Below are 24,654 nucleotides of genomic sequence, written 5' to 3' on the forward strand. Positions count from 1 at the left end.
TTTGCATTGCCTCTGTCATTATGGATTACTTCACAAATGACTGATACATTTTCATCAGTTGTGACTGTTGATTTATCTGAATGTGCATGTCACTGGATACTGTAATCTCTATGCTGATACCTCTGAAGCCGAAGAAAGGGAGGAAAAAAATATTGTTAAGGCTGATAATAGAAATTCTCCCCCCCCCCCCCTCCCCTCCCCCCGCCCATGAACCATAGACCTTGCCATGGAGGCTTGCTTGCCTCAGCGATACAGATAGCCGTACCATAGATGCAACCACAACGGAGGGGTATCTGGTGAGAGGCCAGACAAACGTGTGGTTCCTGAAGAGGGGTAGCAGCCTTTTCAGTAGTTGCAGGGGCAACAGTCTGGATGATTGAGTGATTTGGCCTTGTAACACTAACCAAAATGGTCTTGCTGTGCTGGTACTGTGAACGGCTGAAAGCAAAGGGAAACTACAGCCGTAATTTCTCCCCATGGGCATGCAGCTTTACTGTATGGTTAAATGATGATAGCGTCCTCTTGGGTAAAATATTCTGGAGGTAAAATAGTCCCCCATTCGGATCTCCGGGCGGCACTACTCAAAGAGGACGTCGTTATCAGGAGAAAGAAAACTGGCGTTCTACGGATCGGAGCGTGGAATGTCTGATCCCTTAATCGGGCAGGTAGGTTAGAAAATTTAAAAAGGGAAATGGATAGGTTAAAGTTAGATATAGTGGGAATTAGCGAAGTTCGGTGGCAGGAGGAACAAGATTTTTGGTCAGGTGAATACAGGGTTATAAATACAAAATCAAATAAGGGTAATGCAGGAGTAGGTTTAATAATGAATAAAAAAAATAGGAGTGCGGTTAAGCTACTACAAACAGCATAGTGAACGCCTTAATGTGGCCAAGATAGACACGAAGCCCACGCCTACTACAGTAGTACAAGTTTATATGCCAACTAGCTCTGCAGATAATGAAGAAATTGAAGAAATGTATGATGAGATAAAAGAAATTATTCAGATAGTGAAGGGAGCCGAAAATTTAATAGTCATGGGTGACTGAAATTCGATATTAGGAAAAGGAAGAGAAGGAAACGTAGTAGGTGAATATGGATTGGGGATAAGAAATGAAAGAGGAAGCCGTCTGGTAGAATTTTGCACAGAGCATAACTTTCATAGCTAACACTTGGTTCAATAATCATAAAAGAAAGCTGTATACATGGAAGAAGCCTGGGGATACTGACGGGTTTCAGATAGATTATATAATAGTAAGACAGAGATTTAGGAAACAGGTTTTAAATTGTAAGACATTTCCAGGGGCAGATGTGGATTCTGACCACAATCAATTGGTTATGAACTGTAGATTAAAACTGAAGAAGCTGCAAAAAGGTGGGAATTTAAGGAGATCGGACTTGGATAAACTGACTAAACCAGAGGTTGTACAGAGTTTCAGGGAGAGCATAAGGGAACAATTGATAAGAATGGGGGAAAGAAATACAGTAGAAGGAGAATGGATAGCTTTGAGGGATGAAGTAGTGAAGGTAGCAGAGGATCAAGTAGGTAAAAAGACAAGGGCTAGTAGAAATCCTTGGGTAACAGAAGAAGAATTGAATTTAATTGATGAAAGGAGAAAATAAAAAAATGCAGTAAATGAAGCAGGCAAAAAGGAATACAAATGTCTCAAAAATGAGATCGACAGGAAGTGCAAAATGGCTAAACAGGGATGGCTACCGGACAAATGTAAGGATGTAGAGGCTTATCTCACTAGGGGTAAGATAGATACTGCCTACAGGAAAATTAAAGAGACCTTTGGAGAAAAGAGAGCCACTTGTATGAATATCAAGAGCTGAGATGGAAACCCAGTTCTGAGTAAAGAAGGGAAAGCAGAAAGTTGGAAGGAGTATAAAGAGGGTCTATACAAGGACGAGGTACTTGAGGACAATATTATGGAAATGGAAGAGGATGTAGATGAAGATGAAATGGGAGATACTATACTGCATGAAGAGTTTGACAGAGCACTGAAAGACCTGAGACGAAACAAGGCCCCAGGAGTAGACAACACTCCATTAGAACTACTGACGGCCTTGGGAGAGCCAGTCCTGACAAAACTGTACCATCTGTTGAGCAAAATGTATGAGACAGGCGAAATATCTTCAAACTTCAAGAAGAACATAAAAATTCCAATCCCAAAGAAAGCAGGTATTAACAGATGTGAAAATTACCGAACTATCAGTCTAAGAAGTCACAGCTGCAAAATACTAACGCGAATTCTTTACAGACAAATGGAAAAACTGGTAGAAGCCGAACTTGGAGAAGATCAGTTTGGATTCCATAGAAATGTTGGAACGCGTAAGGCAATATTGACCTTACGACTTATCTTAGAGGAAAGATTAAGGAAAGGCAAACCTACGTTTCTAGCATGTGTAGACTTGGAGAAAGCTTTTGACAATGTTGACTGGTATACTCTCTTTCAAATTCTAAAGGTGACAGGAGTAAAATACAGGGAGTGAAAGGCTTTTTACAATTTGTACAGAAACCAGATGGCAGTTATGAGAGTCAAGGGGCATGAAAGGGAAGCAGTGGTTGGGAAGGGAGTGAGACAGGGTTGTAGCCTCTCCCCGATATTATTCAATCTATATATTGAGCAAGCAGTAAAGGAAACAAAAGAAAAATTTGGAGTAGGTATTAAAATCCGTAGAGAAGAAATAAAAACTTTGCGGTTCGCCGATGACATTGTAATTCTGTCAGAGACATCAAAGGACTTGGAAGAGCAATTGAACGGAATGGACAGTGTCTTGAAAGGAGGATATAAGATGAACATCAAGAAAAGCAAAACGAGGATAATGGAATGTAGTTGAGTTAACTTGGGTGATGCTGAGGGAATTAGATTGAGACACTTAAAGTAGTAAAGGAGTTTTGCTATTTGGGGAGCAAAATAACTGATAATGGTCGAAGTAGAGAGGATATAAAATGTAGACTGGCAATGGCAAGGAAAGTGTTTCTGAAGAAGAGAAATTTGTTAACATCGAGTATAGATTTAAGTGTCAGAAAGTCGTTTCTGAAAGTATTTGTATGGAGTGTAGCCATGTATGGAAGTGAAACATGATCGATAAATAGTTTGGACAAGAAGAGAATAGAAGCTTTCAAAATGTGGTGCTACAGAAGAATGCTGAAGATTAGATGGGTAGATCACATAACTAATGAGGAGGTATTGAATAGAATTGGGGAGAAGAGGAGTTTGTGGCATAACTTGACCAGAAGAAGGGATCGGTTGGTAGGACATGTTCTGAGGCATCAAGGGATCGCCAATTTAGTATTGGAGGGCAGTGTGGAGGGTAAAAGTCATAGAGGGAGACCAAGAGATGTTTACACTAAGCAGATTCAGAAGGATGTAGGTTGCAGTAAGTACTGGGAGATGAAGAAGCTTGCGCAGGATAGGGTAGCATGGAGAGCTGCATCAAACCAGTCTCAGGACTGAAGACCACAACAACAACAACAACAACAATAGAAATTAAGGCTTCTACCAATAAAATTTCCTTTTCCTTATGCTTATTACTGTACTAAAGTGAACCGTGCATTACTCTTCGACTAGCCTTCACATTTTGAATCTTTTCGCATTTGTCTTTCTTTGCTTTAGTAAAGATGCTGGTAATGGCATCAGCATCCAAAAACAAATCCATTATCTTATTAACATGTATTTATCATTATTCAGAACTGTTGCTTAATGAATAAAATATTCAGAGATTTAAACGCTTACTCTTAGAGAGACATGATTTGTGGGCTACTTAATACACTGTTCCTATTTTAGGTCGAAAAGCAGAGAAGAAGAAAGCAAAAAATAAACATGTTCAGGAACTTACTGATAAACAGAAGAATCCTAAGGCATTCACCTTCAACTCTGCTGTGCGTGCAGAAAGAAGGTTCAGGAGGTAAGTTGTTGCTTTTATTGAATAATAATTATTGATAATGAATTGTCAGATTGTTAGATACGGTCCAGTTTGTAGGAACACTGCCCCTCCTCCCTCTCTCAAATAATTCTGGTAGCGGCTTGCCCAGTAGTTTTGTATGCTCCTCTCTCTCTCTCTCTCTCTCTCTCTCTCTCTCTCTCTCTCTCTCTCTCTCTGTGTGTGTGTGTGTGTGTGTGTGTGTGTGTGTGTGTGTGTGTGTGTAAAAAAAGAAGTCAGTAGACTCAGTTGCTGCAAATGTCAAATATTTAATGAATCAAACTGCGGGGAAGGCAGATTTCAGACTGAAGTTCATGAAAGGGTCCTAAGGAAATCTGTTTCATCTATGAAGCAAGTTGCTTATAAAATTTTCATCCACTCAGTTATTGTTTGTAGTCTTGGGCAATACCATTTTGAATAGAAGAGATTCAGAATACTTGAAGGAGAGTCTCATGATCCAGCAGAGGCTTGTTGAGTCACAAAAATATTCAACCAACTCCAGTAGGGGAGAGCTCAAAATGTAAGTGGTGCATAACGTAAGGACTTACTTTGAATAATGTGTCAATTCATAAATAAAATGTGTGTAGGTTCCATGCTGAGTCAAGTAACGTATTTCTTCTTTGTACATCCCCAGGGTTAGATATATCACTCACTCCTAACTGCTTTAGCAAAATTGAAGAAAACGTAATGAGTAATCTGGGTGGCTGGGTGAGGACATGAATTGTCATTTTCCCAATTATAAGTCTGATGTTTTACCACACCACTGCCTCAAGTGAACAAAGCCTCAGGAGATACTAGACAAGCTACCAATGAATTAAAAGAAAAGGGCAGTATATCCAAGAGAATAAGAGTTACTCTACCACACTGTCTGATGAGTATGATATGCCAATAACAGATGTGTCAGTTCCCAGATTTCTAACCACACTAATACAGTATCACTTTTCAATCCTCCCTCATTTGTTAAATTTTGTCATATAACTCTTGAATTTCGCTTTTTCAACACAACACTATGCCTACTGTCTGATACATATCAGTTCGTAGTAAAAACATTTCTAAAGCTTTACTCCATTATCTATGTGTAAAAATTAGTAGAACTATTGGTTGAGGTATTACGGGTCATCCATATTACTTGGTTGACTTCCCCACTTCAGGGATGAAAGTTGCCATTCTCTGCCACTAGAGGGCTCCAAATTGTAGTGTGTAACATAACACTATGTAACATAACTATGCATAATGTAACTATGTGTGGGGAACTGAAAGCAGGAATTTGAAAAGTTCGTCCAAGATAGAGCACCCTCTCCTTCAGCATGACAATGCCAGACCACACAGTGCTGCAACATCTGCAACAACCCAGTGCCTTGATTTCATTGTCATTGATCATTGTCCATGGAGCCCCAACTTGGCTCCATCCAATTTTCATATGTTTCCAACACTTAAAGAACACCTTCAAGGACTTCCTTTTAATAGTGATGAAGTGGTGTGAGAAGAATTGAGGTTGTAGCTCTGTCAACAAAGTCAAACTTTTTACAGTGATGGTATCAACAAACTGACCTCTAATTGGGAGAAATGTGTTCGTCATCAGAATGACTATGTTGAGATGTAAATTTCTAGTCACAAAGAATAAAGATGTAGAAAGTTAATAAAGTTTGTACTGTTTAAAAAGCTGTCTGAGTTTTCACATAAAAATTTGGAGGCATTACTTTTCAGCACGCCCTCATATTACATCAGAACATTACTGGCTCTGCAAAAGGGGATCCAAGAACATCTGGATTGGTTGAGATAGGGAAGCCATGCAAGATTATGGATTCAACTTCAATTATTTTGAGATCTCACTTTCTTATATTTTCAGTTGAGCACTTGTAATGTGTTCACACATTTCTAAGTTAATGTTGTGTCTAACACCTGAATGTGTTCACAGTTTTTCAGAATTACACCTGTGTTACCGCTATTTTTCCAAACCAGAGCAAATATATTTTTTTTATCATTTATTGCTTGTTTTATATGAATGTGAAATGAATTCTTACAGAAAACAAGATATCCAGACAAAGAAACAACATATACCTCTGGTAGATCGAGCACCATTGGAACCTCCACCAGTAGTTGTGGCAATAGTGGGGCCACGTAAAGTTGGGAAGACCACACTTATGCATTGTCTTATCAAGCATTTTACCAAGCAGCCAATGACTGTTATCAAGGGACCAGTGACAATAGTTTCAGGTTTGTAGCTCTCTTCCTTTTATTTTTATCAGAACTGTACGTTTTACACATTTGCTACAAACGTATTGTGACTATAATTCCATTTATAAGGGGCATTCAAATGAAACTCAGTCACTAGTGTAAAGTAATGGTGACAATTTTATTAACTAAAAAATGTAGTTGTACACTTTACATATACTCAAAAATAGTCCCCAAAACTGTTGGTACATATATCCCATTGCAACACTAGCCAGTTGATTCCATCTTTGAAGAAGCTAGTAGGCTGCTGTTGGATCCAGGCCTGGACCCAGTCACACACTTTGTCATCCATTGCGAATCAATGTCTGCGAATAGCTTGTTTTAAAGGTCCAAACACATGAAAGTTACACAGTGAAAGGTCGGAACTGTACGGTGGATACTCCAGCATTTTCCACCGAAACTACTGCAATGTTGTCTTCACCGCATTGGCCATTTATGGGTGGGCATTATCATGCAGGGGGATAATGCCATTGGACAACATGCCTTGGCATTTCAACTTGACGGCTCTTCTAAGGTTCTGTGAAGTGGCGTGATAACGCTGGGCATTAATGGTGGTTCGCTGTTCCAGGAACTCTACAAGCAGTGGGCCCTTGTGGCTGAAAGAAAGGGCATCATGACCTTAACAGAACTGGTGTGCGTGGCCTTTGATTTTTTTGGAGGTGGTGAAGTTGCATGTTTCCATTGCTTACTCTGACGCTTGCTTTCCGGTTCAAAATGGTGACACCATGTTTTGTCACCTGTGACGACACCTCGTAGAAAGCCATATTCCTCCTCCTGATAACATTGCAGATGTCTCAAAGACAGCGCCATTAGAGTATTGCACTGTTTGGCAGTCAGTTGGTGGGGAACCCACTGCGCACAGATTTTGGTGCATTATAGTGTGGGCAGTGCCCACGCTAATACCCGTAACTAGTGGATCTCATCCATGGTTTTCTGCGGTTGTCCAAGACTAAAGCATTCACTTCCACAAGCATTTCCAGTGTGATGACACGATGAACCTGTCCAGGACAAGCATCGTCGTCGAGTGACTCGCACCCCTCAAGGAATCATTTGCGCCATTTCACAGCACTTTAATAACCACACCGTACTCATCGTACACAGCTTTCATCCGTCAATACATTTCACGGCCTCCAATTCCCACCGCCACCAAAAATCAAACCACTCCTTGTTATTCCTGCTTACTTGCCTGCCCGTTTGATAGTGGACGATAACTTGTGAGACCACCTTCTCTTCAGTGTGCTACATCAAACGCTGCACATGCGTCAGTCTCTCTACCATACGAGCTGTTACGTGGTGCCACCTTATGTGTAACGCAAAGATAGGTGCACTGACCAGGTTTCATTTGAATGAACCTCATAATAAACTAGGTTGTCCACATTGTGTGTGATACATTAATTTTTATTGTTACCTGGTGATTATATGCCAAGTCAAAGTATAATATGTTTTAAAATCAAACCTTCAGTTTGCTAACAAGATTAGTGACAAAAAGTTGAGAGACAGTGAGAAGGAAAATTAGTGAAAAGTAAAAACCAGCAAAGCAACAGGTGTGTGTGAAATAACAAGCGGGACAAGAACAAGGTGGTGAGTGGGTAATTTATGGGATGTTAGTGCACTAAATTTTTGAACAAGTACACACATTTTTGTTGTGGTAGTTGAAGAAATTGATGAATATGGACTCCACCAGTCCTGCTTACTAAGTTGAATAACTTTATTGTTTTTCTCGTTACTTCTCTCCATCTTCATTATATGTCCACTTGATCACATCTTCTGTTGTTTCTGTTTCAGTTGTCATCTTCTTATTTCTTATTCCTGGCTCATCGACTGCCATTCCTGCCATATTGTTGCCTGCTCAGAAATTGTATCATCTTCATTCATTATGTCTCTCTTGACCTTATATTTTGAGCAACCCATTTTTGTGCAGTATCGTGTCAACTTCTACATTCCTCTCTTCACCCTCTTCCCATGCAGTTAATAGAAAAGTGACTAACTTAACCAATATATTGACTGTTTATAATGTACATGTTTCTCTTGTACTACTAGTATGTTATCATGGTATCATTGTAGTAATACTGACTAGCCTATGCTTTTAGGTGATGTTTTAGTGTTTTATCTGATCCATCTTTATTTAGTTACATGACACTGATAAATGTAAATAATAACTTATAGTTGTTACATTTATGCATCTGGATTCATATACCTAATTTTGAACTGGGAACACTCATATCGTTACATTTCTGTTTATAGCTGAGTAATTGACTTTTCATTGTGTTCTGGTGGAACTGTAAAATTTCCCATGCACTAGAAAGTAATAGCATTTATATGTGTCTGGTAAGGTTGTGTCTGGTTGATTTGAGAGACTAATTAATTTACACTTTTTTTCAATAGGTAAAAGAAGAAGACTGACTTTGATTGAGTGTAATAATGACATAAACAGTATGATAGATGTAGCCAAAGTTGCTGACTTAGTCCTTCTGTTAGTTGATGCATCCTTTGGATTTGAAATGGAAATATTTGAGTTCTTGAACATTTGCCAGGTGAGTGAAAGGATGTATTTTTTGTTGAAGTGTAGAGAAAAAATAGTTACACTTTGGTGAAACAGTATAATAGATGTAGCCAAAGTTGTTGACTTACCCCTTCTGTTAGTTGACTCATCCTTTGCATTTGAAATGGAAACATTTGAGTTCTTGAACATTTGCCAGGTGAGTGAAAGGACTTATTTTTTGTTGAATTGTAGAGGAAAAAATAGTTATGTTTAGTTGTAGGCAGAAATATATTCTCTCCCTGATGAGCTGTAGATATAAGAACTGATGCATAGGTTGGAGTTAAGACTACACTTTACTGTTGTGGACATGTGACAGGGGTAGAGTAACAGCTGACTTGATGATGAGTCTGAAATTACAACATGCATAAACATTTCAAGGCACATAATAATGAGCAGTTACCAAGAACAAAAAAATCATGAACACCAAACTTAATATCCTCACAGAACATCATATTCACTGTAGATTGTAATCATTTGTTTCACGGTTGCAATTTCAGCCTCTTGGCCAGTTTCAAGTGATGCTGCAAAATATTTTTCTTCAGCACATGTATACATGTCACATGAGTTTAAAGTCTGACGTGCACCGAAGCAAACTGTTGTGAACCCCGACTATGAGACGTTAACCAAAATGAGTGTGCTGTGAAGGGCACATTCTTGAATCAAGGCACATACAGGTGATAGGCAAAATAATGTATTTACTTGGGAATGGTTTACGAATAATGGGTTGGACCCCTATTTGCCCTTAATACAGGTGTGATTCTTCTTGGAATGCTGGTATACAATGATTGTAGGGAACAATTGACAGGAATGGGGGAAAGAAACAGGAATGGGGGAAAGAAATAGAGTAGAAGAAGCTCTGAGGGATGAAGTAGTGAAGGCAGCAGAGGATCAAGTAGGTAAAAATACGAGGGCAAGGAGAAATCCTTGGGTAACAGAAGAAATATTGAATTTAATTGATGAAAGGAGAAAATATAAAAAAGCAGGCAAAAAGGAATACAAATGTCTCAAAAATGAGATTGACAGGAAGTGCAAAATGGGTAAGCAGGGATGGTTAGAGCACAAATGTAAGGATGTAGAGGCTTATCTCACTAGGGGCAGGATAGATACTGCCTACAGGAAAATTAAAGAGACCTTTGGAGAAAAGAGAGCCACTTGTATGAATATCATGAGCTCAGATGGAAACCCAGTTCTAAGCAAAGAAGCGAAAGCAGAAAGGTGGAAGGAGTATGTAGGGGTCTATACAAGGGCGATGTACTTGAGGACAATATCATGGAAATGGAAGAGGATGTAGATGCAGATGAAATGGGAGATATGATACTGCGTGAAGAGTTTGACAGAGCACTGAAAGACCTGAGTCGAAACAAGGCCCCAGGAGTAGACAACATTCCATTAGAACTACTGACGGCCTTGGGAGAGCCAGTCCTGACAAAACTCTACCATCTGGCGAGCAAGATGTATGAGACAGGCGAAATATCCTCAGACTTCAAGAAGAATATAGTAATTCCAATCCCAAAGAAAGCATGTGTTGACAGTTGTGAAAATTACCGAACTATCAGTCTAAGAAGTCACAGCTGCAAAATACTAACGCGAATTCCTTACAGACGAACGGAAAAACTGGTAGAAGCCGACCTTGGAGAAGATCAGTTTGGATTCCATAGAAATGTTGGAACGCATAAGGCAATATTGACCTTATGACTTATCTTAGAGGAAAGATTAAGGAAAGGCAAACCTACGTTTCTAGCATTTGTAGACTTGGAGAAAGCTTTTGACAATATTGACTGGAATACTCTCTTTCAAATCTAAAGGTGGCAGGAGTAAAATACAGGGAGCAAAAGGCTATTTACAATTTGTACAGAAACCAGATGGCAGTTATGAGAGTCAAGGGGCATCAAAGGGAAGCAGTGGTTGGGAAGGGAGTGAAACAGGGTTGTAGCCTCTCCCCGATGTTATTCAATCTATATATTGAGCAATCAGTAAAGGAAACAAAAGAAAAATTCGGAGTAGTTATTAAAATCCATAGAGAAGAAATAAAAACTTTGATGTTCGCCGATGACATTGTAATTCTGTCAGAGACATCAAAGGACTTGGAAGAGCAATTGAACGGAATGGACAGTGTCTTGAAAGGAGGATATAAGATGAACATCAACAAAAGCAAAACGAGGATAATGGAATGTAGTTGAGTTAACTTGGGTGATGCTGAGGGAATTAGATTGAGACACTTAAAGTAGCAAAGGAGTTTTGCTATTTGGGGAGCAAAATAACTGATAATGGTTGAAGTAGAGAGGATATAAAATGTAGACTGGCAATGGTAAGGAAAGTGTTTCTGAAGAAGAGAATTTTGTTAACATCGAGTATAGATTTAAGTGTCAGGAAGTCTTTTCTGAAAGTATTTGTATGGGGTGTAGCCATGTATGGAAGTGAAACATGTTTGATAAATATTTTGGCCAAGAAGAGAATAGAAGCTTTCGAAATGTGGTGCTACAGAAGAATGCTGAAGATTAGATGGGTAGATCACATATCTGATGAGGAGGTATTGAATAGAATTGGGGAGAAGAGGAGTTTGTGGCATAACTTGACAAGGAGAAGGGACCGGTTGGTAGGAAATGTTCTGAGGCATCAGGGGATCTCAAATTTAGCATTGGAGGGCAGTGTGGAGGGTAAAAGTCGTAGAGGGGGACCAAGAGATGTTTACACTAAGCAGATTCAGAAGGATGTAGGTTGCAGTAAGTACTGGGAGATGAAGAAGCTTGCACAGGATAGGGTAGCATGGAGAGCTGCATCAAACCAGTCTCAGGATTGAAGACCACAACAACAACAATAGTGTCCAGTGGAATGTTATGCCACTCTTCGATCAGAACCTGTTCTAACTCCTGTAGTGATGAGGGAGGCGGAAATCTGCTCCAGAGTCTGTGCTCCAATAACACCCAAAAGGGTTCGATAATGTTAAAGCCCGGGGACTGTGCTGTCCAGGGAAGATGCTGCAGTTTAGTTGCACACTCCTCATACCATGATTGTACTGTCCTTGCTGTGCGAACGGATGCATTATCGTCCTGAACTATGGCATCATTCTTGGGGAAGAACATTTGAATCATGGGGTGCACCTAATCATCTAAAATGTTCACATAATTGTTGGCTGTAATAATGCTTTTGAGGGTAATGATGGGACCAGCAGAATACCATGATATGACTGCCCACATCATTACACTTCCACCTCCAGGCTTAACCGTTGGAATAAATCAATCAGGATTTTAGGCTTCTTTTGGCATTCTCCAGATGTAAACCCGGCCCGATGTTGGAAATAACGAAAACGTTGACTTGTCTGACCGTATGATGTGTTTCGACTGGTCAGCCGTCCAGGATTTATGCTCCTGACACTATGTTTTAGGCTTCTTTGCATTGGTTGTCTTCACTAATGGTTTCGGTATAGCAGCTCATCCATGAATATTCGCTTTATGGAGTTCTCGGCAAACAGTGTCGATAGATATGGAGTCTTGAAGATGGCTGTTGATCTCTGCAATCACTTTAGCTGCCATAGTTTTGTGTTGTTTTTACACAATTTGTATTAGTGTTCAATGACCTCTGTCGTTTAGTTTTGATTTGCACCCACTATTACGTTTACACAATGATGTATTTCCATGTTTTGTGTAGGTTTCATGACTGTTGAAAAGGTTGCTCTTGAAAGATTCAACAAATTGGCTGTCTTGGTTACTGATGCCCCAGCTGATCAGGCCCCCACAATGTGCCCTCTTTGCACCTCTTAGATCTTTCAGTGCACATCAACCTTGGCCTCCGAATGCAAATACAAAGTGTGCAATACTCGTAAACAACCTGGACTGATGCCTAGTTCATACTGAACATGCACAGTCCAGCACGACACATGCCTTACCTGTGTTGTTTACCATCAGTCACAACCATCCCATTACTACCATTGTTCATATTATTTTGCCTATCCCGTGTATAACTAACTGGAGATAATGCTGTTTGTTGTCTGTCTTGATATGTCATTTATATTAAGGATATATCTTTCATTTTGGAAGAAGACAGTGCCAGAAGTGCAGGAAGCAGATTGCAGTTACGCTGGAAACTCAAACTTTGAAAAATTACAGGCAGAACCATACTTGCTACCTGAAGTCACAAAGTCTGGAAGTATCCTCTTCTGCAATGACAAATGCTAGTGATCATTCCATTTTGTACTTATGTTGTTCTGTAGCACCCCAAGCTCTTTACACTTTTCACCTCATTCATCTGTTCCTCTTTAATTTCTGTACATGTTGTATCTAAAGAACTTCTTTAACAGGGATAATTGGAATCTCATCCATTAGGACTTTCTGACAGTGCTTTAAACCAAATGTTGCATCCAGCGGCCGGTCTAGTCGCTCAGTGACATTGGCTGCTGGAGAAGGTCCGTCCAGTCAGCTAACATGGAGATGGCTAACTGAAAGTTTGAAAGAGTTATGGAACTCGATCGACTATACATGGTCACCGTCAGTGCAGTGTCGCACCTTGCGGCTCTCCACATGATACCTTGTGAGTCTATGTAACATTTCCAGCCAATGCCCAAACCAATGCCCTTCCCTTGGCATCTCCTTTGTACTTTCTAGAAAACTTATTCATTCTGGCTTCTGTCCTGTTGGCTTTCAGACATCGGGTTTTTTAAATATGTGACACAAATGTAAAACTATGAAACCACAGGAATGTGTAATGCACCTTTCTTGCTGTGAAACAATGATGTACTGAAATATTTAGTCTTACACAAAGCAAACATAATCTGCCTGTGTGAACCAGTTATATGTACCATTACATGGAACCAAACCTAACCCAGACAAAGACACAAATAACTTTAGCCGTATCAAAAGGAGTCTGGTAAGAATCATTTGTGAAAGCATGAATAAACAGTTCTTTTAATGAAACTTGAATGACCATGTGGGGTCATGCCACTCTTTTCTACTAGGGTGCCTACGGGATGTGGCGTTTATACAATAATTTCAAACATATAACATAAGTAGTTTTATTTCCAGAAACCAAACTGACAATACTTAACTTTCTTTACAGCAAATGTCACTAGCAATAGGCGAGGTGAAAACAGTACAGTTCTTGCTATACAGTGAGTCCAAGGAAATACTTGATATGGATCTGACAGAGTAGCACTAATCATGTTGCAGGCTTGGGATGATCTGAGCGGCCGAGGCTAGCAGGAGCATTATTTATATGGACTTGATGCAGGGGGCGCGGTGCAGTCCAATTCTGTGCACCATTGGCCACAGTTTCCTCACAGCCTTCTCTGCTCTTGCGTTCTGCCTTTTCATTCTGGCATTTGTGGTGACACCAGAACAGACAAGACTTGAATAACTAGAATCATTAATTGTTTGTCTGCGCAAGAATTGGATAAAGATGTACGTGAATGACACTACTCCTGATTGCGAAATCCCATGGAGTGGATATGTGGATAAGTTTGAGTGTGAACAAAGCCAGAGTGAATATTAAAAGTCCAGGCCCGTGGTCTGACCTAATTAGACATCGCTCCTGGACCATTGTCTGTTCTGAACTCTTTCATAGGTTATGCTCTCGCGCCTTTTATTTGTGCAGCAGGCTGCATCGCCCCTTCCACTCTGGAGCGTCTGAGTACCACGCTGCAGGGCCTCGTGTGACCATACACGGTCACTGTCAACGCACTGCCACACCTTGCGGCTCTCCGCATGAACTCACCTGATACCTCGTGAGTCTACGTAACATTTCCAGCCCATGCCCAAACCAATGTCCTTCCCTTGGCATATCCTTTGTACTTTCTAGAAAACTTATTCATTGTGGCTTCTGTTCTGTTGCCTTTCAGAAGTTGCATTTTTTAAATGTACGACACAAATGTAAAACTTTACAAACCCAGGAATGTATACTGCACCTTTCCTGCTGTGAAACAATGATGTACTGAAATACACTCCTGGAAATTGAAATAAGAACACCGTGAATTCATTGTCCCAGGAAGGGGAAACTTTATTGACACATTCCTGGGGTCAGATACATCACATGATCACACTGACAGAACCACAGGCACATAGACACAGGCAACAGAGCATGCACAATGTCGGCACTAGTACAGTGTATATCCACCTTTCGCAGCAATGCAGGCTGCTATTCTCCCATGGAGACGATCGTAGAGATGCTGGATGTAGTCCTGTGGAACGGCTTGCCATGCCATTTCCACCTGGCGCCTCAGTTGGACCAGCGTTCGTGCTGGACGTGCAGACCGCGTGAGACGACGCTTCATCCAGTCCCAAACATGCTCAATGGGGGACAGATCCGGAGATCTTGCTGGCCAGGGTAGTTGACTTACACCTTCTAGAGCATGTTGGGTGGCACGGGATACATGCGGACGTGCATTGTCCTGTTGGAACAGCAAGTTCCCTTGCCGGTCTAGGAATGGTAGAACGATGGGTTCGATGACGGTTTGGATGTACCGTGCACTATTCAGTGTCCCCTCGACGATCACCAGTGGTGTACGGCCAGTGTAGGAGATCGCTCCCCACATCATGATGCCGGGTGTTGGCCCTGTGTGCCTCGGTCGTATGCAGTCCTGATTGTGGCGCTCACCTGCACGGCGCCAAACACGCATACGACCATCATTGGCACCAAGGCAGAAGCGACTCTCATCGCTAAAGACGACACGTCTCCATTCGTCCCTCCATTCACGCCTGTCGCGACACCACTGGAGGCGGGCTGCACGATGTTGGGGCGTGAGCGGAAGACGGCCTAACGGTGTGCGGGACCGTAGCCCAGCTTCATGGAGACGGTTGCGAATGGTCCTCGCCGATACCCCAGGAGCAACAGTGTCCCTAATTTGCTGGGAAGTGGCGTTGCGGTCCCCTACGGCACTGCGTAGGATCCTACGGTCTTGGCGTACATCCGTGCGTCGCTGCGGTCTGGTCCCAGGTCGACGGGCACGTGCACCTTCCGCCGACCACTGGCGACAACATCGATGTACTGTGGAGACCTCACGCCCCACGTGTTGAGCAATTCGGCGGTATGTCCACCCGGCCTCCCGCATGCCCACTATACGCCCTCGCTCAAAGTCCGTCAACTGCACATACGGTTCACGTCCACGCTGTCGCGGCATGCTACCAGTGTTAAAGACTGCGATGGAGCTCCATATGCCACGGCAAACTGGCTGACACTGACGGCGGCGGTGCACAAATGCTGCGCAGCTAGCGCCATTCGACGGCCAACACCGCGGTTCCTGGTGTGTCCGCTGTGCCGTGCGTGTGATCATTGCTTGTACAGCCCTCTCGCAGTGTCCGGAGCAAGTATGGTGGGTCTGACACACCGGTGTCAATGTGTTCTTTTTTCCATTTCCAGGAGTGTATTTAGTCTTACACGAAGCAAACATAATCTGCCTGTGTGAAACAGTTATATGCACCATTACATGGAACCAAACCTAAGCTGGAGAAAGGCACATATAATTATAGCAGTTTCAAAAGGTTTTTGATAAGTCATTTGTGAATGGATGAATAAACAGTTCTCTTAATGAAATTGAACATCCAAAGACCACCAATGGTACCATGAAATCTTTAGGTCAGTTGTGTGACTTTTCTGCTAACGTTACAATTAGATCTGCATTCATTGTCTCCTCTGTGGAACTAAGGGGGAGAATTAAAACAATAGAGTCATAATTATTTGTGCATGAAATAATAATATTTTATTGAAATATACCTGTTGTTATGAAGTGAACAAATCAGCAAGACGCTTAGATGTTCTTCCATTTACCACAGGTTGATGCGGTGTTGAATAGAGTTTGTGACAATGCTAAATTTCCAATATGCATTATATGTAAAGAACAATGAGCCTATATTGCTAATGCCTAGTTAATTAAACATTAAGTGTAAAACTAAACACACGAACCCAAAACTGTATGCTCATGATTTTCACTTCCATATCAGTGTGTCTTTCTGTGTACTTTTAATGTGGTGCTGAAATATAGGCTGAAATTGTATTCCCTTTGTTGTAGGTCCATGGAATGCCTCGTGTGATGGGTGTGTTAACTCACCTGGACATGCTTAAGAATGCAAAGCAGCTGAAAAGAACTAAAAAAACACTGAAACATCGCTTCTGGACTGAAGTTTATGCTGGTGCAAAATTATTTTATCTTTCTGGCTTGCTACATGGAGAATATCTTAGGAATGAAATACGTAATCTGGGCCGTTTCATTTCTGTCATGAAGTTTCGTCCACTGACCTGGCGTACTTCTCACCCTTACGTTCTCGGTAAGGAAGCATTTTGATGCTGCAGTGATTTGTAATTTTTACATATAATTTGATTCCTGTTGCTTTGTGTCATGTTTTGTTACTGTAGTATCATTATTGTATTTGCCATCTAAAGGCTATGAAAATGCTTGATGAGAGTTGCAATCTTCATTCGTAAAAGTCCTCCCTATTATCACAGCCAAAATTTTTAAGTTTTACAAATAAAAGGTTTTTGTGTTGTCATGGAGAAAAAGTATGAGAATTTACAAACCTATTTGAGAAGTGAGGAATGAAATTTATATTGATAAAACAATAATTCTAATCGTAATTGTAATGCAAAAGTTCTTAAAGCTCACTTGTTTAAAATGTCCAAGAATATTTATTATCCCAAGGCCTGTATTCAGTCATATAGTTTCAAAAATTAAAGGTCATTTATATAAGTAACAGGCTTTTGCTTATACATTTCATCTTGTTTCCTCAAGATCAATTTTAGATCTGCCATTCATCATTCCACTCTACATTGGCTTTTCTGTTCACTTACTCCCATCAAACTAAGTGAGCACATCAGTTACAACATAAATATTTTAGGTTATTCAATTTATCTATCCAGTTGCATCATATTTTCAAAAGCCACTTGGTGAACAGATTTTATTTATCTATCCATATTTTCAAAAATTAATTATTTTCGTTGATACATTAGGTTATCCAGTGTAAGATTATTAACATTTACTGTGTCAGTGATGGGTGAAGTATTGTTACATTCGCAGTAAATAGGTTGTTGTTGTTGTTGTTGTTGTCTAAAGTCCAGAGACTGGTTTGATGCAGCTCACCATGCTACTCTATCCTGTGCAAGCTTCTTCATCTCCAAGTAACTACTTCACACTAAATCCTTCTGAATCTGCTTAGTGTATTCATCTTTTGGTCTCTGTCTTCAATTTTTAGCCTCCACGCTCTCCCCTCTAATACTAAATTAGTGATCCCTAGATGCCTCAGAACATGTCCTACCAACCGATACCTTTAAGTTGTGTCACAAATTCCTCTTTTCCACAATTCTGTTCAGTACCTCCTCATTAGTTACATGATTTACTCATCTAATCTTCAGCATTCTTATGTAGCACCACATTTCAAAAGCTTCTATTCTCTTCTTGTCTAAACTGTTTATCGTCTATGTTTCACTTCCATACATGACTACACTCCCTACAAATACTTTTAGAAAAGACTTCCTGACACTTAAATCTATACTCCGTGCTAGCAGATTTCTCTTCTTCAGAAACGCTTTCCTGTCCATAGTCTGTCTACATTTAAATCCTCTCTGCCTTGACCATCATCAATTACTTTGCTTCCAAATAGCAAAACTCATCTACTACTTTAAGTGTCTCATTTCCTAATCTAATTCCTTCAGCTTCACCTGATTTAATTTGATTATATTTCCTTATCCTCATTATGCTTTTGTTCATTTTCATCTTATATTCTCCTTTGAAGACACTGTCCATTCCATTCAACTGCTTTACCAGATCCTTTGCTGTCTCATAGAATTACAATGTCATTAGCAAATCTCAAAGTTTTTATTTCTTCTCCATGAATTTTAATTCCTACTCCAAATTTTTCTTTTGTTTCTTTTACTGCTTGCTTGATATACAGATGGAATATCATCGGGGATAGGCTACAACCCTGTCTCACTCCCTTCCCAACCACTGCTTCCTTTTCGTGCCCCTCGACTCTTACAACTGGTTTTTGTAGAAATTGTAAATAGCCTTTTGCTCCCTGTATTTCACCCCTGCCACCTTCATAATTTGAAAGAGAGTATTCCAGTCAACATTGTCAAAAGCTTTCTCTGAATCTACAAATGCTAGAAATGTAGATTTGTCTTTCCTTACTCTATCTTCTAAGATAAGTCGTAGGGTTAGTATTGCCTCATGTGTTCAAACATTTCTACAGAATCCAAACTGATCTTCCCCAAGGTCGGCTTCTACCAGTTTTTCCATTTGTCTGTAAAGAATTTGTGTCAGTGGTAGTAGATTTTATTTGTAATTATTGCTGGCTCTCACATGATGTATTATTTCAATGAAAAACATGTAACAAGAAGCTGACGTGACCAAACATTGTTACTTATTGAAAGAATTTTGTGTTAGGCAGTGCAGTCAAAAATAAACTGTATGTATTTTCTGTCAAATTTTATTAAAGTATATTTTAATTTCCTCCTAAAAATTACACTTGTAAATACAATTAATGTTTACACACAGTACATTATTATTTTTTGCAATGTCTTCTTTAGTATTAAGTGTGCCAGAACGTTCATCATTTCAGTCATTTTGTCACTGAAATGAGCTTCTGGCTAGCTGCATGTACTTCTCGTTATGTTTGCATCTCTGTTGTAGCGGGAACAGGAAGTACAATGTTGATTTCATTGTTAAATTTTGTCATCATCATCAACATGATATTTTGAGCTCTGAACGATATCTGAAATGTCTTTGTATGTCAAAATTTGCACTTTACTCACATCATTGCTGACTACAACAAATTCATCTAGTACGATTGTAGGTCAGTCTAATAAACTTAAACCTTTCCCTGTTTCTCTTCTATTACACTATAAAAGAAAATTTTTATTTAAAAACATGAAAGATTTTTACACACAATTCAGATGTTTGACATGTCTGCCACTGAATTTGAAAGCTGAGGTGATTGTTTCGGCCATAGCAGTACCCAGAGAGAAGTGCTAGCATAAGGACAGTAGCAACTACTATTTACTCTGTTTGGTCTAACAGAAAAAAGCCACTAAATCTTGCTGGGGCCACAACTACAGGAAGCAGGTATATTTGTTTGCCTCAGAAGCAAAATGTTTTCATTTCCGGGACTGTAGTATCATTTTGTGTTAACATATTTTTGTGGTAAATATCTTAGTATTAAATTTTTTTCCTCATATATGCTTCTTGATACTTTTTGATCGATTGTCTACCATGTGTAAAACACTTTTTCAGTCTCCAGTTGTTAAGTGCTTTCTCATTGTAAATTTTTACACAGTTCTGTAGTTTGTAAGGAATTTCACTTGCCATGATAGTGAAATTGAATGCTGACTATTTGTAGTAGATGTACGGCACTGTCAATATATGTGGTACCTGTTTCTTGTTCATGATTTTCATATTTATTGAATCAGTATTTTATTAGTCTTCAGCAACTGCAGTTGTATATATCAAAATAATCAGCAAGTAGTTGCCTAAAAGAAATTTAATTTTTTAACCGGTTTTAGGCACTTAGAGTTCTTCTTCAGAATGCTATACCTATTGCATTATTTGCAAGTGTCAACAGTAAGATGCTTGCAACATATTGCTGTGGTTACGTGATTTATAGTGTCTGTACCAAAATGGTATATAGAAGCCAAACAACAAATGTAGACATACGGTTGAGGTTGTCTGAACTTGCTGTTTGGCTTCTTTATACTATTTTTGTACATGCATTATGAACCACATAACCAGAGAATATGCTGCATGCATCTTATGTTGACACTCACAAATAATCCATTAGATATAACCATATGAAGGAGGACACTAAGTGCCTGAAAGCAGTTAAGGAATCAAATTTCTTTTATGCAACTGGTTGCTGAATATTTTGACATATCATGGAATCGACATGTTTCTACACCATTCCCAAATTAATTTTATGTATTTTCTTAGTGATACTGATTGTAAACATTTATTTGGCAGGAAAGAATTGTGAACATTGAAGAATTGTTGTATTTAGTTTTGTGCAATACAGTTTCACTCAAACTGTTCTGACTCAGAGGGTAAGCATCAGATTACAAATCCAAATGTTTGTGGTTTGAGCCTCAGACAGTCCAGATTTTTTTGTGTCATTTATCACTTCTTTCACCTCTGGCAGTGTTTTGTTGATGTGAAAAATGCCAATTTATACTGTAGTTTGGAGTCCACACTAAACCAAGTTCTCTATCAGAACCTGCTGATAGCATAGTATTGGAATTTCAGTCATAGTCTTTCTGACATCATCCAGTTTTCCAGAATTTAACAGTGTTCACACATTCGAGGTGCATACATTAAATTATCTTTTTCCTTCTTTTTCTGGTCTCTACACTCCTTCGCTGTGAGGATTTTGTGGAATGACGACCTGAGAAGGCTTGCTTCTTCTTCTGCCAGACCTCGGGATCTGAAACCCATGATCAGTAAAGATACATTTGTTATGAGATACAGCCACAGTCGCTAAGAACAGGATATCGAAACAAATGTTTAATGTGGTAATTTCTCATCACTTTTCTCATCTCCATGTCATTGGCTTTGGTGGCTTATCAACCTTCAAGGATAGTTTCTCATCCTAAGGACAAGGGTGAGCCCTCCGAGGAGACCACCAGCACTTCATAGAGATTGTGTTCTTGTTCTGGGAGACATTCAGTTCCCACATATGTTGAGTGCTTGAAGTGTTGCTCACTACCCACAGCCAGGGGCTGTAGGTCAGGTTTTTCCTTTAGTTGAGGATGAGGCAAGTAACGCATTACTCGTACCTGTTTACTACTTCTGGGGTGCACAAATTAATTATTAAAAGAAAATTCAGTGAAGAAACCTAATAAACTAGAGCGCTGGGCAGTACTTACTTTCAGGAGACAAAATGTTTATTACAGGTCACTCACACTCCAGGATGAGATAGACGCGGCTGTAGTGAGGAGGAGGAGGAGGAGAATAGACCATGTCCTAACTACATGTTTGTCTCTCTTGTTCTGGGATCTGAGTGACCTGCCATTCCTTTTTAACCATTCCCTGCCCCAAGGAATGAACTATAAGTTTGGAAGGCTACGGAATGTCTCTCTTTTGTGTTTATACGTGTCTGTCGGCAGACCGAACATTTTTGCCTTGTGAAGGGAAGTACTGAGCAGCAATTTGGTCTCATAATTTAGTAATATATTTAAATTTTATGTGTTATTTTTGAAAGATTTATTTCATATGGTTATGTAACTATTGCAATATTCAACAACAGTATGGAAAGGATAGATTGCTACTCGTTGTCATGTAGAGGAGGCATTGAGTCGCAGAGAGGCACGAGGAAAAAGACTTCTAGAAATACTTCCAGCTTTCGGACAAAGGCGTTCTTCAGAAGTAGAACACTCACACATTCATGTGACAACAACTCTCATGCAAATGACCACTGTCTTTGGCCACTCTTTGAGTGTGTGAGCATTCTACTTTGAAGGAAGACTTTGCCTGAAAGCTGAAAATATTTCTAGTTTCCTTTTTATTGTGCCTGTCTGCAACCCAACACCTTCTCTATGTGGTGAGTAGCAACCCACCTTTTCTATATTGTTGTTATTCCGTCCTGGATTTCCTATCATAGTATTCTCTATTTATATAGTGGACAGAATGGAAGATTTAACACCACCTGAAATGCTACGGCAGAATCCTAAAGTTGACAGGACAGTCTCTTTATATGGCTTTGTGCGAGGGATTCCTCTGAACAAGAAGAGTAGTGTCCATATACCAGGTAAACAGGTAGATTAAATATATTTGTGTAATATTGCTGGATTCCAAATTGTGTATTTTTTGTGTTACTAGCAAGATATTTCATATATAACTTGCAAAACCAATAGACTTTATCCAAATGTGAATTCATTTATTTCAGTTTTGTAAGTGTAATGTAAATGGAGAGATTAAAAATCTACTCACCAAGCAGCAGCAGGGGAGCACACACACACTAAAGGACTTAACATTTATGGGCTTTCGGAACTAGTGGCTTGTTCTTCTGGCAGAAGAACTGAAGGGGAAGGAAGAGGGTTGAACGAAAAGGACTGGAGAGGTTTAGGGAAAGAGGTACAGTTCAGAAAAGTCAGAACCCCAGGTCAGGGGAGACTTATCGGATGAGATGAGAAGGAAAGACTGATCATTGGCGACTGCACTGGATGAGATTTGAAAACCTGATAGCTTAAAGGTGGAAGACAGCTTAATATTATTATTATCCTGTCTTCCACCTTTAAACGCTCATCCAGTACAGTCCCCCAACAGTCTTTAATTTTCGTCCCATCCGATAAGTCTCCCTGATATGGGGTTCTGGGTGGCTGAACTGTACCCTTTCCCTAAACCTTTCTAGTCATTTCCCTTCACCCCTCTTCCCCTTCAACACTTCTGCCAGGAGGAGGAGCCACTGGCTCCAAAAGCTTGTAAACATTAAATCCTTTTATGTGTGTGTGTTTTCCCCTATTACTACATGATGAGTAGACCTTTTATCTGTCCATTTACATCGTATTATCAATAATCAATTAGTTTTGTAAGTCTTTTTCACTACACAGAATATTCTTCTTGTGAGATCTGTTTATAATTTCTTTTTTATGTGATTTATTTGAAGCCATGGGTTACACCACACTTCTTAAACTTACTGGGGGACAGAATGGCTGCCCTGTACTTACCTTTATGAAACGAAGTTCCTAGTACAACCAATATAAATACTTAAAGTAGAAGACACTAATTGTAGCTTTTTGAGCATGTATGTTCCTTTTTCAAGAAGTGAAGAGAGATTGAGTGGGGAATGTTGGAAGAGAGGAATCTGTCTCTTCATGCCCTAGGACGAGAGGAACTCATCTGTTGTGAGGACGAGAGAGAGCTAGTATTCTTACTTTAAGTGTTTCTAATACAGTACTAGGAATAGCATCTCATGAACACAGTTACTGGCCATCCCTTTTATCTCCCCACAATTGTAACAGTTTTCTCAGTTGAATTGTCCATTTGGTACAAATAGTAATGTTGGTATTGTACTGAATTTTGTTTTTGGAAAGGATCAAGTTCTCTTACTGATCATACCATAAAAAGTTGACTTTTTCAGTATGCATGTGACTACTGTAGTGATTTCCTCAATGGTGCTGCAGGTTATGTCTCCATTCTCCTTCCTTCTGCAACTTCTATATCCAGCTAGTCAGAGCAGTTTGTTTGTGACTCCAAACATGTGGAATGTGAAGCCGAAGAAAAGAAAAGTGTGTATAATTGGGCTGCTTAACAAACCTTGCTGTTAATGGTGCAGAATTATCTTGTAAAAGAAATTAGTAGTTTTCTTTTTGATGTAATTGACTTACTTAAGCCACTTGAAGTAATACTGTTCAGAAACATGGATTTTCAGACATTTTAAATTTGGAAGGTCAACTTATCGCATTTAAGTAGCATTTACAAATGTGATGTAGTATTGCTTCCAGTGTACCCTTTTTGTGGTCCAGTGCTATCTTGCAATATTTCTCAGTTCTATTGCTTTGATGCTCCTTGCCAAGTGCCTGTTGAAATAAACTGCTCACAAATGTTTTACACTACTTGGATGGTTATATGTAAATGCATGTTAGCTTAGATTTGAGAAGAATAATTCTTATGAAACTTTTTATAAGAGATACAGAGAAAAGATTTTTTTTCTCACTCTTCTTGTGCTTTTGTCCCGTGTCTGTGCAGAGTCATCATGGTTAATAATGGCTGTGGCAAGGTTGATTTACGGGTTGGCCAGATGCCGTTCCTGTCGCCACCCTGTTATCCCTACCAAACAACCCCCTCCCCCGCCCAGGACAGAATATGTGTACCCCCAACTGCCAACTGTCTGCATGTAATATTACTCATGTGGAAATATATGAAAGGTTTCTAAATGTATCAAGTAGTATATCTGAGGCAGGACTGTAGTACCAGCCTGGTATTTAGATAGTGGGATGTGGGGAAACTGTCTAAAAATCACATCTAAGCTGGCCGGAACACCGAA

The 24,654-nt window shown here is 39.8% G+C and overlaps 1 protein-coding gene across 1 annotated transcript in view; it reads left to right on the plus strand.

Moving 5' to 3' along the window:
• The window catches only part of LOC124545082 (ribosome biogenesis protein BMS1 homolog), a 120,000-nt gene that overhangs the window by 33,269 nt on the left and 62,077 nt on the right, over positions 1–24,654 (plus strand). The window contains exons 2-6 of the mRNA XM_047123890.1: positions 3,792–3,912; positions 5,954–6,144; positions 8,548–8,696; positions 16,701–16,956; positions 22,288–22,416. Coding sequence (XP_046979846.1) covers positions 3,792–3,912; positions 5,954–6,144; positions 8,548–8,696; positions 16,701–16,956; positions 22,288–22,416 — 846 coding nt within the window. The remainder of the gene's footprint in view (positions 1–3,791; positions 3,913–5,953; positions 6,145–8,547; positions 8,697–16,700; positions 16,957–22,287; positions 22,417–24,654) is intronic.

Source organism: Schistocerca americana, chromosome 8 (genome assembly GCF_021461395.2).
Source record: "Schistocerca americana isolate TAMUIC-IGC-003095 chromosome 8, iqSchAmer2.1, whole genome shotgun sequence".
Taxonomy (NCBI): Eukaryota; Metazoa; Arthropoda; class Insecta; order Orthoptera; family Acrididae; genus Schistocerca; species Schistocerca americana.